The sequence below is a fragment of the Osmerus mordax genome, chromosome 17 (genome assembly GCF_038355195.1).
Source record: "Osmerus mordax isolate fOsmMor3 chromosome 17, fOsmMor3.pri, whole genome shotgun sequence".
NCBI classification, from domain to species: domain Eukaryota; kingdom Metazoa; phylum Chordata; class Actinopteri; order Osmeriformes; family Osmeridae; genus Osmerus; species Osmerus mordax.
The window spans coordinates 1,905,458-1,922,974 of record NC_090066.1 but is presented as its reverse complement, the minus strand read 5'-3'; the positions used below and the strand labels follow the sequence as shown (position 1 = coordinate 1,922,974).

Sequence of the window (17,517 nt, the reverse complement as noted above, 5' to 3'; positions counted from 1 at the left end):
CCGGGTAACTCACCAGGTAAGCGTGAGCACCACAGCAGCCTGGGTTCCAATCTGAACATGGCCCTTTGCTGTGTGTGTCTCTCACCCCTGTCTGTCTTCCCTGTCACACTTCACTTGAAGACTGTCTAACAAAGCATGAAAAATGCTATATATATATTAAAAGAAACACATCCGAACATCCGACAAGTAAGCTAACAGCTGAGAGGAACTCCAGGATGTGACCCTCTCTAGCTGGCAGTATTAGTTCACTCTTCAGTCTAGTAGATCCTCTCTTGACTCCTGGTACCCACAAACACAGCCCCTCCCACTCACAGCCCCCCCTCCATCGCAGTAACTACCCTCTTGTTCAAGCCACGGTTACCCTTGTGTCTGCTGACTGGCATTGTGAAGACCACTGACCCAGACTTGCCTATGTCACCCACACAAGAACAAAACCACTTCACCACAGGATCAAAATGTGTGAAAATAATATAGTGAGTTCAGCTGTTAGAGTGTGCGTGTTTGTGTGTGTGTGTGTGTGTGTGTTTGTGTGGGGGGGAGGCAGGGTGTGTCCTATGGGTAACAATGCAGGGCTGGAATCGTCAAAGTGTGACCCTGCATGCCAGAAAACTGTCTTATTTTGACAGCTCAATTTAGCTTGAACAGAAAGAGAGAGATAGAAAGAGAGAAGGTGGCAGAGAGGAAAAGGCTTTGAGAGAGAGGAGGACGAGGAGTGGTGTTGGGCGGCCTTGTATCATCACAAGCGTGTCAAATGAAACTGTTCTGGTTGTTGGTGGGTACAAAAGATTTCTGTCCTAAAGAGGGAAAAAAAACGAAAGACAGACACAAAAGACGACCGCACACCAACAGCTGAGACAAACTGATCCCAAACACACACACACGTACAGACAGACACACACATACACCAGCCGGGGCAGCTGGACACACAGAGCGGGTAGAGATAAATGTATAGAGGAGGCGGAACTAAAGGGGTCATTAAAAAAAGGAGAGCGGTCCTGACAGAAATGCGTGTCTGGGGAATTTGTTTTCTAATGTGCTTGTGTTCTAGTGTTTGGGGATGCGTATGGGCAAGTTCAACCACACACACACACAAACACACACAGGATTACTTCCTACTGATTAACCCCATTGACTGGCCCCTAAAGATAATCTAATCATACCAGAGCCCGGACAATGGGCCAGCCCTCCGCCTCTCCTCACGGACCTTTGTTCTCCTGATGAAGAGGAGGATGGGGAGGAGCGAGGGAGCGCCGGGGGGAGGAGGGATGGAGTGGCCGATGAATTGGACAGGAAAATGGAAGTGAACTTGAAAGTGAAAGAATGAAAAGAGAGGAGGAGGAGGATGAAAAGAGCGAGGGACAATGAGGGTGATTTATCATGGCCGCTTGTCAGCGGCAGACTGGGCCCTTCCAAGCCAGGCCAGCTCCGGACATGAAGCCTGCTAGCCAGGGGGCACCAGGAGGAGGGAGGAGCGGGGAGGAAGGAGGGAGAGAGGGAGGGTGGAGGAGGGGGGGGGGGGGGAGGAAGGAGGGAGAGAGAGAGGAGCGGGGAGGAAGGAGGGAGAGAGGGAGGGTGGAGGAGGGGGGGGGGGGAGGAAGGAGGGAGAGAGAGAGGGAAGGAGGAGGAGGGGGGGGGAGGAGAGAGGAAGGAGAGGAGGGAAGGAGGGAGAGAGGGAGGGAGGAAGGAAGGGAGAGGAGGGAGGCAGAAAGGGAGAGAGGAAGAGAGGGAGGGAGGAGAGCAGGGTGCTTGAGGGGTAGAACGAAAACAAAAAACAAAGTAGAAAGAGAGAGTGAGTGGTCAAGAAAGGAATAAGTCAAGCAGGAAAGTTAGGCGGCAAGGAAGGAGGGGATGACAGAACAGCCTGGAACTCTCTGGCTTCACAGAGAACCACGTCCAGGTCTCATGAGAGCCACACCTGCTCCAGGCCACATCCTTCTCTAGGTAAACAAACAGCCAGCCAAGAGGCCCTTCCCTCCACAGTCCCTTCAGCTCTCCTGCATCACAATGGACCAGCAGGCTTCTGGAGCCGAGTGGTCAGATTAAACGCATCGTTTAAGAGGGGGTGAGGCTCTGTGCATGTCAATTAGCCCCCGTTGAATAATTAAGGACAGCCGTGTTTTTTTAATTAGCCGATTGGTCGCAGTTTGGCTGCGAAGCGGAAGGAGGAAAGGAGGGAGGATGTGCTGCGTCAGGACTTTCTCTCTCTCCTCCATACTCTCTCCATTCCTACGTTCTAACGCTTCACCTCGGTTCCACTGAAAGAACGCATGCTGCATTGTAAGGGTGTGGAACATCTGTTTGCATGTGTGTGTGTGTGTGACCGGAACAAACCGAATCATGACAACGAACACACACACAACCTTCCTTCAAGAAAAAAGCCCACTTCCCGAGAACTAGACATCAAAGTGAAAGTGTCAACATGTGTATCGTGACAGAGAGAGAGAGAGACCCTCTCTCACTGTGTCAGCTGACCACTCAGAGCTGACTGCCACTACGTCATAATCAAGCCTCTCTCCGGGACACGTCCGGACGGGCGGAGCGCGGCGCGGGGGGCAGGGCGGTAGGCGGGGGCCCCATACATCACCAGGCCGTGTGACAGCGGCCCTGCTGAGCCGACAGGGACGCAGGGCCTGGAGGAGGCGGGCGCAGGTCAGAGGTCAGAGGTAGGCCGCTGTCACCACACGCATGTGTTAATTGGCACGGCGGAGGTGTGGGTGTGTGGGAGGTGAGAGATGAAGGGAAGGAGGGACGGGGGAGGAGAGGTAGAAAGCGAGGGAGAGAGAGAGAAAGATGGAAAGAGAGATAGTGAAAACAATAGAGAAAGAGAGATTGAGGGGAAAAAACTGGGATTGAAAGAAAGAGACAGTGAGAGCGAAATTGAGATAGAGAGAGATGGAGAGAGAGAGAATAGAGATAGAAAAAGAGAGATGGACAGAGTGAAAGCGAGAGAGACAGAGAGAGAAGGCTGCCCAGAGTGAGTCAATATGAGGAGCATTACAGATGTAGGGGCAGGAGAAGACAGGTTTTGACAGTTGCTTTGCTTTTCAGAGCAGAGTTGTATCCAATTTGGAAAAGGGAGAATATTTTTGAAGACGATCAATAGTCATACATGCGAGACCAAAAAAAGCCTCTCTTACACACTTATCCTCTTACTCCAGACACACACACACACACACACACCTTCACCTCACCACACATTTTAACTGACTCTAAACCCCATTACATGTTATCACCCACCACTACCTTTAAAAGGCATCAATCATTTACAGATCAAATCAAACTGATGGGAGTGATAGCAGAGCAGGCCTGACCCACAGACAGCCCCACACTAAGCGATTCCATCAAGAAGGCCTCTTAAACCCTGCTCGAAACATCCATGGCTTCTCCAAAGTGAAGCCATCCCCTGTTCAGAGTTAATTAGCCCTGGTGCTTTATAGAGGGGCTGGAAGACTAAGGACTGGGTTCATTACTGGCCGGAGGACGAAGTCTTGGGGGACACTAAGATGTCAGATATGTACGACGGAGGCTGGAACGAACTTAACCCTCTACTGGCCAGTGCAACACTGCAGGCCACACACACACACACACGTCTTAGAAACAACTGTTCATCACACCAAGAAGCATCCCATAATGTCCGAACACTCCGTCACCCCCAGAGATCCGCAAGGAGTCTGGAGCCCCTGACTTTCTCCCAGGGGCTTCTGGGAACAGTGAGTAATGGATAGACAACGACCTCTAGAGGTCAAAGGGCAGGGCATGTTGTCGCGGACCGAAGATGGAGGGGCATGAGTAAGGGTGTGTGTGTGTGTGTAGGAAGGAGGGAGGGAGTAACTGTGTTTAAGGACACTGAGTTAGAATTGAGTCTTCCTAACAAAGCCAGCAGCTCATAGGTCAACGAGAGCAGAACCGCGGCAGCTGTCCTTAATGATGGGCGTGGGTGAGGGGGATGTTAGTTTAAACCTTGCTCGTCCCTTCGATAGACCTGCTGTCTTCAGTGTTCCTAAACCTGACACTGGGATCAATAGACACACGCACACAGACACAGAAATGGGCACAGGTCAATGTGTTTCTGAGAAGATTAATGACCTGGAATCAGGAGGCGTTCTGTGTCGGGTTCCACATTAAAAGGAATGGTTGATAAAGCCAAGATTGGACTTTCTAACTACAGCTTCATTATTATAGTCAACAGAGGAAAGGCACCTCGGCACTGAAAGTGGTTTGTTTTCTTTCACTTTCAGCAACTTGTGTTATGGAAATGACCGTCTCGATGCATTTGAATCCAGCCAGGAACACAATTAATAAAAACCTGGAGTGCGATCGTTAATGACGCCTTGCATTGCTCAACCCTCCGCACACTGCTAGACTAGGGACGACGGGACAAATCTATTTTTCCCGGGACTACGGCAAAACATCTGGATGTTCCGCGACTCGGAAATTGATTAATTGGCTGATCAGCCGCCCTGGGATATAAAGTGATTGATTGATCATTCTGTGTTTGGGTTGCCTTTATCTCCGGTGATAACCCCCCTTCTGAGCAGAAGTTTCTCTTAGGGTTTCCAGTCACTCTGAGCTGCTGAGGGCGGAGTTTGAGGAGAGACTAGCTGGGGGCGGAGTTTGAGGAGAGACTAGCTGGGGGCGGAGTTTAAGGAGAGACTAGCTGGGGGCGGAGTTTGAGGAGAGACTAGCTGGGGGCGGAGTTTAAGGAGAGACTAGCTGGGGGTGGAGTTTAAGGAGAGACTAGATGGGGGCAGAGTTTGAGGAGAGACTAGCTGGGGGAGGAGCTTGAGGAGAGACAAGTTGATGCAGGACCTGCTAACCACGTCATCCACCGCAAGGATACACAAACACAGGGGAGCATTCCATGTGGTGGACACACACACACACACACAATCAATAACACACATAGACACACACACAATCAATAACACACATAGACACACACGCACACCCAATCAATAACACACATACAGACACACACAAACAAACCCAATCAACAACACACATACACACACACACAATCAACAACACACATGCTGAGAGAGAGAAAGAGAGAAGTCCTTCACTTGAGAGCAGAGGACACTCAGTTGTACCTGTAGGAGCAGTCTAGTACAGCCTGTATAGAAGAGCCTCCCCCGAGGAGAGAGGGAGGAGAGAGGGAGTAGGGGGGGAGGAGAGAGGGGGTCTCATTGTAGAGGGTCAAAGTGACAGAGGGTTGGAGGGCTACAGATGTTTAGCAGTTAGGGGAGGGAGAGAGAGAGAGACAGAGAGAGAGACAGAGAGAGACAGAGAGAGAGACAGAGAGAGACAAAGAGAGAGACAAAGAGAGAGACAAAGAGAGAGACAGAGAGAGACAGAAAGAGAGACAAAGAGAGAGAGACAGAAAGAGAGAGAGAGACAGAGAGACAGAAAGAGAGAGAGAGACAGAGAGAGAGACAGAAAGAGAGACAAAGAGAGAGAGAGACAGAGAGAGAGGATGCCCTCGTATGTGCTGCTGACTGTGAACCTCATGCTGTTCACGATGACACATTCTCCATGTCTGACTTCAGTCTGTGTGTGTGTGTAATGATGCATATTCATGTTCTCTACCGGGGGGTCTTCTCAGCCAGATAACCTTCAGAGGGGGGGCTCTTCAATCCTCTATCAGGACCCCCTCTGCTGGTTTGGGGTCACCTTCCACTCACTGACCACAGCCTTGATTATCCCTGCTTCTCTTCCTCCACTCGTTCCCTCATTCCATCTTCTGGAACTTTCCCTACCACTGTGAACGCACACATCTCCAGGCTGTCTACAGTGTGTGCTCCTCCACACAGCATGTTTCTGTTCATCTCCATGGTCAGTCCAACCCCCCCCCCCCTCCCTCTCTTTTTCAAACACACTGAAGCAGCCATTAGCCAGGCCAACTGTTCTCTTGCATACCATCTCATTACTGCTTCCCTCCAGTCAGCAGTGAGGAACAGGAGAGAGAGGGAAGGAGAGAGAGAAACAAACAAAAGAGCAACAGCTAATAAACAATGTAGAGGAGAGCGTGTCTTGGTGTGTGTGTGTGGTAGAGTTTACCGTGCAGGAGTCACACCACACATCTTCCCCAACGCTCGGCCTCGCATCCCTGACCTTTAGGCACCCACATCTAGCCAATTAGGAGACTCAGAGAGAGGGAGAGAGAGATGAAGGGAGGGAGAGAGTGAGTGAGAGAAAGAGAGAGTGTGAAAGAGAGTGTGTGAGAGAGTGAGGGGTGTGTGAGAGAAAGAGAGAGAGACAGAAAGAGAGTGTGAGAGAGAGAGAAAGAAAGTGTGAGAGAGAGAGAGAGAGAGAAAGAGAGAGAGAGAAAGAAAGTGTGAGAGAGAGAGAGAGAGAGAGAGAGAGAGAGAGAGAGAGAGAGAGAGAGAGAGAGAGAGAGAGAGAGAAAGAGGGAGAGAGAGAGAAAGTGTGAGAGAGAGAGAAAGAGGGAGAGAGAGAGAGAGAAAGTGTGAGAGAGAGAGAGAGAGAGAGAGAGAGAGAGAGGGAGAGAGAAAGTGTGAGAGAGAGAGAGAGAGAGAGAGAGAGAGAGAGAGAGAGAGAGAGAGAGAGAGAGAGAGAGAGAGAGAGAGAGAGAGAAAGAGTGAGAGAGAAATTGTGAGAGAGAGAGAGAGAGAGAGAGAAAGTGTGAGAGAGAGAGAGAGAGAAAGAGTGAGAGAGAGAGAAAGTGTGAGAGAGAGAGAGAGAGAGAGAGAGAGAGAGAGAGAGAGAGAGAGAGAGAGAGAGAGGGAGAGAGAGAGAAAGTGTGAGAGTGAGAGAGCTGGCTCGTTGGATTGGCAGCAGTTATCAGAGCAGGCTAGTCATGCCATTGTGGTGTGCTCAGTCGAATAACCGCCTTCATCTGGTGATGCTAAGGTTTACGTCGCTGATCTCTCACAAACACAAGCTGTTGTTGCCATGTAATGAGGGAATGAGACAGAACTTTTAGTTTAGTTGATTAAAACTCTGGATATTCAAGGCATTAAATAAGAAGAGTGGTAATTTAAATTACAAATTGAGATGTTGCCTCATTACCTACTGTAGATTGATCCAGGTGGTTTATCTATTTACTGTTCAGTACAATGCCTGTTGAATCATTCTGATTGCATCTCCATTACTTAAGTTAGTTTAAACAACTATGCCGGAAGGGGATAATTACTGTAGTTGCTGTTTAAAAAACAATAACCAACTTGTCAGTCACACACTGTACACGGTTTCTGCATCAGAAAATTTACAATTTCAGCTTAAAAAGTTTCAGAATAACTAGAAAGATCCTTCTCTCCGTTTCTCACACTAACACACACACTCTCGCGCACAAATACAACACCCACACACTACACACGTTCCTTTTGAGCCAGTAAATTGACTTTCCAAGAGCTCTGTTTGACAGCAGCTTTCCTGACACCTGCATCCATCCATCAATCGAAGCTGGCCGTATCTCCGGCCCCGAGCTGGCAGCCCGCTGAGCCAATTAGCTGCCGGGGTGAGAGTCCGACACCCGCGCCAGCCGCGAGCCCGGCCAATTAAGCCCCAACGTCTTGTCTGCCCCAAACTGGCACTACGTGTGGGCATGGCGCCGCTGAGGGGCGGGCGAGGATGAGGGGTGGGCAAGGAGGGGAGAGGGGAGGGAGTTAAGTAATGGCTGGCTGCTGGATGGAGAACTTCTGGGAGACCAGACACACACACACACACATACACAGTCTGAGGGGCTTCATGTTTGGTTAGTCTGAATGAATACCTAACCAAGCCTGGTGGGCACACTGGCTGGTCTGAAGGCCCACATGCAGGAGGAGGAAGCGAGATACAGGTAAGTATGCACACACACACACACACACACACCTCACCATCACACACACACACACACCTCACCACCACACACACACACACCTCACCACCACACAGACAAACACACACACACACACACCTCACCATCACACACACACACACCTCACCACCACACAGACAAACACACACACACACACACCTCACCATCACACACACCTCACCACCACACAGACAAACACACACACACACCACCATCACCATCACACAGACAAACACACACCTCACCACCACACACACACAATATACTCAACACAGGCAGAGGCCTTGGGAATCATCAGTTGACTAGAAGCTGGTTTACATTTAGTCATTTAGCAGTCGCTCTTATCCAGAGCGACTTACAGTAAGTACAGGGACATTCCCCCGAGGCAAGTAGGGTGAAGTGCCTTGCCCAAGGACACAACGTCGGTTGGCATGACCGAGGGATCGAACTGGCAACCTTCGGATTACTAGTCCGACTCCCTCACCGCTCAGCCACCTGACTCCCCAGGTTAGCTGACAGGCCACAGGCTCTGTGGTTATGGCCACGAGGGAAGAGGCATATAGAGGAGTTCTGAAGGGCACTCAGCTGAAGTGACTGACAGCCCCAGCTCCAGGTGTTACAGTGAGCCTGCCAGGGTTACAAGACACAGCCCGGAAGAGTCTCTGGGAAGTTACAGAGCAGGGCATATTCTATTAGATGCAAGCGGGGATGTCTGTTGGCTGAGCGGTGAGGGAATCGGACTAGTAATCCGAAGGTTGCCAGTTCGATTCCCGGTCATGCCAACTGACGTTGTGTCCTTGGGCAAGGCACTTCACCCTACTTGCCTCGGGGGAATGTCCCTGTACTTACTGTAAGTCGCTCTGGATAAGAGCGTCTGCTAAATGACTAAATGTAAGCCAGGCAGGTTTAAACAGCCATCACCACATACACACAGGCCTCTCTGGACTACCTGTTTATATCACTTAAAGAAAGAAAAACATGAATTCACATTTTCCTCGCCCCCTATAGTGAAAAGAAAAAAGAAACCAGGTGGAAAAAAAGGGGATGCTGTTTTCAAATACCACCTACAAGTCTCCAATTCTAAACGCAGCAAGTCTTTTTTAATACCTAGAAATTAAATTGTCGGCCCATTATCAGCCAGGCCCAGTCGCCTCTATCTAAACTGCCACAGCATTTGAAGTACACAGATTTGCGAAAGGGGGGACATTTGCTGGGGACGGCACTTTTTAAGGAATTGTACAGTGTCTGTGTGTATATGCAAGAAGTGGTTCTCTCGAAAATGTAAGCTTAACCATAACTTATTTCCAGGCCAGCCAAATAGCAAATGAAAACAGTTTAAGGAGGTACAGGGGGATGTTCTATTGGCGGGTGAGTGGATTGAAGGACGGAGGATGGGGAGAGGAGGAGGAAGAGGAGAAGAGGAGGAAAGGAAGAGGAGGAGGAGAGGATGAAGAGAGGAGGAAGCTGTGGTCACATCTTAACCCCCGCTGTTCCAGAGCCTGCATGAAGAATCCCATTAGAAGGCCTGTTAACCAAGATACTGCTAAACCCCGAGTACTAAATAATCCTCTTATGTAAAAAAAGATGTCCAGATATGACAGTGGATACAATCTAGGGTTTCTATAGGTGATTGTAACATCAAACAATAAATATGACAATTAGAGGCAAAATATGCACAATTTCTTTTTTTAAAGCATATACAAAAGCTACGCTAAGCTGTTGAAAAATTTAGAAACGTTTGCGTTTCTCAGAATCGTACAACCCAAACCACGATTACGGTCGATGAGAAACAGCTGGGTTTCCTTCTGTGGTTGTTAAGAAGTGAGTAATTGAGGTCCATTCAATGCTTTCTTAAGCACATATTTTAAAAGGGCCTTTGTGAGGGATTTCCTCCTCCGACAAATCGCCAGCGCTGTCGCGGCCGTCAGACAAACCGAACGCAGGCCGGCCCGGCCAGACACTGTCGAGGTGAGACCTCCAAAGATTGATGACTCTGGGTTTGATTGAAACGTCTGCCTCAGGGTCCAGTCGCTGTGTCTAGATGAAATGATGTGGCTCCTGATTGATTGGCTGTTCTGATGGTTTGGCTCCGCAGGCAAGTCAATGAGAAATAGAAAAAGAAGGGAGAGAAAAAGAAGAAGCAAAAAAAAAAAAAAAAAAGATGGAGTAGTCTATGACTTGATTAAAACACAGACGGATGGATAGACGGGGTGGGAATGAGAGCAATACATCTCCCGTCATCCTTTTTGTCTACTGTTATGGTAAATAAAGTCTGTATTGGTTCCAAACTGACCAAACTGGATCACAAATCCTTCCGTTACTCAGGATCCAGTTTTGGGCAGCAGCTTGCCTCCAAGGGAACCAGCCAGTTAAGTAATTAAAAAAATAATTTGTGTGCAAATGAGTCCATCACTACATGGCCGAACGGGCACCCTTGACCACGCAGGGCCAGCACTCAAACCAGATCACAAGGCTCATAAACCACAGTCAGGGAGAAAAACACCAGTAACTTCTATTAATTAGTAAGGTACTTAAAGACAGGACTGACAAACTATTGTTCTCTGTGTTAGCGTGAATTAAGGATCACCTCAATCACTCGTGCATCGTAATACACGCAGGGATAACTGGTTTCCTGAAGACATTTCCTGCTTTCTTTTACCTTTCCAGTACCCGTGTCTACCTTCGATGCTCCAGAGCAGAGACGAGTACAGTAGATTCCTCATCAAGTAGGCTAGTCAATGATGCAAAATTTCAAAGAATTCTGTTTTTTGGGGGGGGTTTTTACTTTTCTTTTCTTCAACCTTTTCAAAACTTTTGTTTAGAATTTTTGGAACCTTTCCAAAACCTTTTTTTTCTCGCATTTTTCCAACCGTTGATAAATTCTTCAAAAATATTGGTTCAACCTTTTGAAACTTGTTGCTCTCCCTCACCCTTGTTACCCTTTCTTTAGCACAGTACACAATCCTGAAACAAGCTCACATCATAGCAGGAACACTGGGCTGAAGACAAGCCTCTGAAGTAGAGCATTGACATCTGCATGTGAACTGAAAGCTAGCTAGCTTCCTAGCGCTGTTAGCATTCCATTTCAGGGCAGATATAGCCGGGGAGCCTGTATGCTAATGTAGCGGCTAGGCAGATCAATAGCCTGTATGCTAATGTGGCGGCCAGGCACAGGTAGCCCACAGGGCAGAACTAAAGCTTTCACTAATCACCTGTGAAGGCTCAATCACAGAGGAGTGAGCTTAGTGTAGTGACTGCCTGGCTCGACAGAAACCCTTCGTTGTGCTCCGCTACTTGGTCTACGCTACACAATCGGCACTCATTTAAACGTCAAATTTTCAAACTCGTTTTCGTTTTTTGGAACGATGTAAATGTGAAACATTGATTGACCCATGGTGATGGTCTCTGTGTCCAGTCAAGGGATCGTTAAAACGCATTTCAAGGGTGCAAATTGCCCCACGTCGTTAAGGAAGTGGAATACAAGGTCATTTATTACTTCTGGATGTACATCTCATGGAGTTAGTAGGAGCATTCATTTCAGTAATGAAACTTGTTTAAAAACAAAAATAAAGAATGAATTAGGAAAAAAATAAGGATTTGAAAGCGGGTGTAATTTCAAAGATGGATGGGAAAATATAAGGAAAAAGATCTGCCGTTGCAAAGTTGACACTAAAAAATTACAAGGGGTGGGGGAGGGCTGGGTGTTCAGTAACTAGGCCTTCTTTTGCCTTTTAAAGAGAAAAGTCAATTTGCAACATCTTTATGAAAGAGGCTGACAGGCCAGACAATGACCAGAGTATGAAACACTGAGGAGTTGGTGATTAACTCTCTCATTCAACTATTCTCTCATTCTATTCAACTTCAGCATTCTAAAGGAACGCTCAGAGAGGAATTGTCTCTGTGTGTCTGTCTGTCTGTCTGTCTGTCTGTCTGAGTGTGTCTCTGTGTCTGTGTTTATCTGTCTGTCTCTCTCTCTCTTTCTCTCAGACACTCACTGAGAAGAGACTCCTCTCCCACATAACTTCTGCAGCAGTCTGTGTGTGTGTGTGGGCACATAACTCATGCAAAAATAAGTCGGTCTTAACGTGACCAACACCGCTCTCCTCTCAGAGGCTACAGTCTCAGCCGAGAACCTCATCCTTCCCACATCACTCATCCCCCCCTCGCTCATCCTTCCCTCATCCCCCCCTCGCTCATCCTTCCCATATCCCCCCTCCCTCATCCTTCCCTCATCCCCCCCTCGCTCATCCTTCCCTCATCCACCCCCTCCCTCATCCTTCCCTCACCCCCCCCCTCCCTCATCCTTCCCTCATCCCTCCCTCCCTCATCCTTCCCTCATCCCCCCTCCCTCATCCTTCCCTCTTCCCCCAGCCGCTGTTCCGAGAGAGGGATCCCCGCTCCACGCTTCCCCCGGGGTGAACCGCACCACCTCTCTCTGAAATGATTCATCTTTCTATTAGGGCGATGAGCATGTGAAACGAGCTATGGAATCAATAGCATAGGTTAGTAAACAACGGTAACTCTCTGGGGAAAATGGGCTTCTACTCGTTTTACAAATAATCTGTGGGTTGTTGAGCCAATGTGTGTGTGTGTGTGAGGCGTTGGGTGGATGATTGCCCCGTGATGTTTACAAGGGCAATTTACGGCAAATAAAATCCCAGCTCCCTGGAATGAGGCTGTCTCTCTCTGATTGGCCGGGATGTAGGAGCAGGGAGACGATGCTGTTCAAACCAGGACGTCTCTCCTGCCACCCCACCCCAGAGGAGGGATCATCCTTTATTCTTTTAGCCCAGTGCCGTGTGTGTGTGTGTGTCTGTGTATGAATGTGTGTGAATACTTGTATGTGTGTGCATGTATATTGTGTGCGTATATATGCACGTGTCTATGTGTGAGTGAGTGTGTGGGTGTGAGTCAGTGTTCAGAACCTCTGACCCCATCGCTCCATCTCTTCTCCCTGCGTTGTCACGGTGACAGCTCATTCCAGAGGACTGAGTCTCAGAATACTGACTGATGGGGTACTGGGTCAAAGGGTGTGTGTGCCTGTGTGTGTGTGTGTGTGTGTGCACTGGCTGGTATTCACCTAGTGCAGACGAACTGAGAGCGAAGCCTGCCACTTACATTTACATTTTTCGCTCTTATCCAGAGTGACTTACAGTAAGTACAGGGACATTCTCCCCGAGGCAAGTAGGGTGAAGTGCCTTGCCCAAGGACAAAACGTCATTTTGCACGGCCGGGAATCGAACTGGCAACTTTCAGATTACTAGCCCGATTCCCTAACCGCTCAGCCACCTGACCCCCCACTTCAGACCTCTGCAACACTGTCACTAGTCCAGCATTGAACCAGTCAATCCCACGTGTACTCGTACATTAGAGTGTGTGTGTGTGTGTGTGAGAGAGAACATGTGTGTGCACACATCAAATTAAACACCAAAAGTGAAGAAAGCGAACTTGGAAAATGCCCAAAACCTGGAAAGATCCTGTAACCTTGAAGACTGTGGAGAGCTGAGCCTTTCTCTCCCCGTCTACCTGAAGCACTTAGCGAAGCTTGGCTGTTTCCCTCTTACAGACTCAATGATATCACCGTTGATATGATGCTGCACCAGCAAGGACTCATCATATAAAAGGAGAAAGCCATTAAAAGAAAAAAAGTTCTCTGCAGTTTGAAAGTGCTCAAATGTGTTCAAACAAGGGCACATCAGCAAGGGCTGCAGAAAATTGGAATATTATCTAGAGATCCAGCGTAGAACGCTTCGGGTGCCGGGAGAACAGTTCTAAACCTGAACGCTGAAGGACGGAGGAGGCGGGAGAACGCAGGGAGTTAGGAGGTGTGTGTGTCTGCGTGTCTGTGCGCGGTGCGTGTCTGTGCGGGGTGTCTGTGTGTGTGTGTCTGTGCGCGGTGCGTGTCTGTGCGGGGTGTGTGTGTGTATGGTGGTGTGTGTGTCTGTGCGTGGTGTCTGTGTGTGGTGTGGGTGTGTCTGTGCGTGGTGTCTGTGTGTGGTGTGGGTGTGTCTGTGCGCGGTGTGTGTCTGTGCGGTGTGTGTGAGCGTGGTGTGTGTCTGTGCGTGGTGTCTGTGTGTGTGTCTGTGCTGGGTGTCTGTGTGTGGTGTGTGTGTCTGTGGTGTGTGTGTCTGTGGTGTGTGTGTCTGTGCGTGGTGTGTGTGTGTGCGTGGTGTGTGTGGGGTGTGTGTGTGTGCGTGGTGTGTGTGTGTGTGGTGTGTGTGTGTGTGACTCACGTAGAGCTGGGCGCGGACTCTCTCGTCCTCGGTGGAGAGCCTCTCTCTGAGGACGGCCTGCTGGAGGCTCTGCTGGGCTCCGGCCCGCTCAACGGCCAGGAGACGAGACACCTCGTCAGGGACCTGAGCCTGAGCCTCCGCCTGGGCCAGCGCCTGGGCCTGGCTCTGCTCCTGCTGCAGCCTGGACGCATACACACACACACACACAATACCAGTTAGCACACACAGATGCGAGACACACACACTCAATAATCCTCTCCTGCTGTTGTAGTACCCCAGGCCGGAAGATAGGGGGTGCAGTTGCTAACCAACAGCGACGACAGCAAAGAAGAAACGTCAAAGACTTCAAAGTTACTTGACCCAACGTGACGGAACCCAGACAGACTCTCGACCCCGACCCCTCAGACAGAACCTAAAGCGTGTTTCCCGAGGAAGCGGCCGTGATGGTGTTCGGAGACGGAGAGCGGGGCCGCGGTCTGGAGAGAAACTAACACTGTCCCTGTCAGGGGACTCTCATAGTTGCCTAGCAACGGGCCAGGCGAAGGGTGGCGTTGACTGGTGAGGTAGAGCGACGTCTTCCCTGATAACCAACATCGACTCTTCCTCCTCACCCTCCTCTTCCTCGCCTCTGCTTCCCACAGCTAGAGGAGGAAGGGGTCTGTCTGACTGACGGTCTTAAAATAACTGATGATAATCATCATAATAATAATAATATTTGTATTTTTATCGATCTCTATTTGAACATGATGTGAAACACGCGTGTTGTAAGATGAAGGTGGAGCGGACTCCACATGACAGATCCCATGACAGATCACATGATAGATCCCATGACAGATCACATGACAGGTGTGTGTGTGTGTGTGTGTGTGTGTGAGCGAGGGCATTTAGAGGCTGAGCAGGTCTACAGAAGGACTGGTAAGGGCTGATGGCTGGTGTTTGGTCTCAACACATCACTGAGCAGGGGGGAAGGGGGGGTTTGGATCAGGGGAAGTCATGCAGGGAAAGGGAAGAATGGGGGAGAGAGAGCTAGAGAGATAAAGAGAGAGAGAGAGGGAGGGAAAGAGAGAGGGAGAGAGGGGGGGGTGAGGGAGAGAGAGGGAGAGAGAGTGGGGGTGAGGGAGAGTAGGGTCCAGCCATGTCCAGTCTCACAGTCCACTGGGTTGCACACGTCAGCACTCTCCATCCATCATGGGGATCTCAGTCACACACACACACACGCACACACACGCGCGCACACACACACACACACGCACACTTCACAGTGAGCATCTTAATGGCTTCTTCCCTCCACTGCTCCCACCTGCCTTAAAGGCTCCACTCAAGTTTCCCAAACCTTCTCAGAGAGCTCGGGCTGTGGCAAGCTGAGGAAGAGGCCATTAGCTGGGGAGAACTACTGGGAACCTCAGACAATAGCCAGAGAAAAACCTGACCGCAACAATGAGACATAACGAGAGGCTCGTCCCTGAAAACGGACAGGCCAGCGAAACTCTCTCCACTTGTCCCCACAAGTGCTAACCCAAGCAAGACCGCTATCGCTAGCAGGATGCTATCGGCCTCACCTCGATTGCCTTCCGATCTTTATTGCCTGTCTCTGGGATATTGGACACATTTCTCATTCTCTTTTGGAAGATTGGCAACAGTGAGTAGAGAGGGGGGCGAGAGATAGAGAGAGGAAGAGAGAGGGAAGAAGAGGGAAACAGAGATAGGTGGAGAGACAGAGGAAGAGAGGAAGAGAGAGAGGGAAGATGAGGGAAACAGAGAGAGAGGTGGAGAGAGGGGAGAGAGAGGAAGAGAGAAAGAGAGAGAGAGATACCTGAGCAGAGTGGAGAACATCATCTCTAGTGTGCCTGCCCTCTTGTGAGATAGAGAGAAAGAGCTAAATAACTGCCAGGTTGGCGAGGCAGCCAGTGTGTTGACGGCTCTGAGGAGGGAGGATTGGAAATAGAGGAGAGAGACGAGGTCTGTCAGCCTGGGAGACTGCGTTTGTCACCATGCACATGAGATGGGCTTCCGACCCCAACACAACCGCTTGTGGTCTCCTCAGAGAAGGACCGACCGCAAACAACTACACGGGAGAATCGCATGCTTCGCTTTGTCGGGAGCCAAAAGTATGATCTGAATAAAGAAACAAGTTCAGTAGTACTATAAGCATCTAATAAAGTGTGTGAGTGTGTATGCGAGTGTGTGTATGTGAGTGCGTGTGAGCGTGTGTGAACACAGCACACTAATCGTCAAGACTAACAGTGATGTGGCAGACGTCACTAAGAGCATGTGTTGCTTGGCTTTTCCTCCGATAAAATATACAACCTTGTCAACAGCTTCCTCCCCTTGTCACCTGAACCGTGCAGCTGCTCATTAATGTGTCCACCCGTCCAGCCATGAGCTGGCAGCTCTCCTCCTCGGCCAATCAGGCAGCGCCACACGGACGCTGGCAGGCTAGTGTTCAAATCCAAACCGCTCTGAACAAAGCAGTTAAAGGCCCTATGCAATATTGATGACAGAATAATGTCCGGGAATGCTAAAGATGAATTTTTTATGGTGCTAGGCAGGTCTCCCTCTCTCCCTCCCTCTCCCTCGCTCTCTCTCACACACATATATACACACTCTCTCTCTCTCACATACACAAACTCTCTCTTTCTCTTACACACACGATTCCTGAGTGCTACAAGGGTAGCAGGGGGTAGTGTTCTCAGCAGGGGGTAGATGGAGAAGTCCATCCATACTGTCCTAGTGCTGCCCCCTGTTGGTCATTACTGCATACAACACCCTCCTGGGTCACTTAGAGGTCACGCCCACCCAATGATCTGCTAAAGTTCAAAGTTCAGAACACAGACAGCAGACCGATGCTGCAATAGCCTGGGGACAGAAGCAGTCACTCGGACCATGGATTATCAAAAAGGTAAACAAAAAGTTAACTGAATGGAACACATACACACATGCATGGAAGCACCAAGGCATGCGCGCGCACACACACACACACACACACACACACACGACCCCCAGAGAAAAGGAAAACATAAGGGAACGTACCAAGTGTGAAATTATCTCCAGTATAGGAGCCTGAGGGCATATGGGATGGTGCTGCAGATTATTTTAATGGTGCTGCAGAGAGTGTGTGTGTGTGTGTGTGTACATCCGTTACCTCACTGTGGGACTGAGAGGAAGAGGGAGGGACACACACATATTGGAAGGACCATAACATCAATGTAAACAGTGACTCACAAATGGGTGAAGAACAGAGGGGAGAGAGAGAGAGAGAGAGAGAGAGAGAGAGAGAGAGAGAGAGAGAGAGAGAGAGAGAGAGAGAGAGAGAGAGAGAGAGAGAGAGAGGTGGAGGTGGAAGAGAGGAGTAATTGCAAGACATAAATACAGACGGAGCGAAGCAAGTTGCGTTCAGGGACGACAGAATAAGAGAGAGGGCTATCTGCAGCTAACTGTTCCCCAGTCGTCTCAGTCAGAGGAATC

The 17,517-nt window shown here is 49.5% G+C and overlaps 1 protein-coding gene across 3 annotated transcripts in view; it reads right to left on the bottom strand.

Moving 5' to 3' along the window:
• The window catches only part of chchd3a (coiled-coil-helix-coiled-coil-helix domain containing 3a), a 54,731-nt gene that overhangs the window by 25,438 nt on the left and 11,776 nt on the right, over window positions 1-17,517 (bottom strand). For all 3 annotated transcript variants that reach the window (XM_067254862.1, XM_067254863.1, XM_067254864.1), the window contains one exon: window positions 14,053-14,233. In XM_067254862.1, the coding sequence (XP_067110963.1) occupies window positions 14,053-14,233 (181 nt within the window). The remainder of the gene's footprint in view (window positions 1-14,052; window positions 14,234-17,517) is intronic.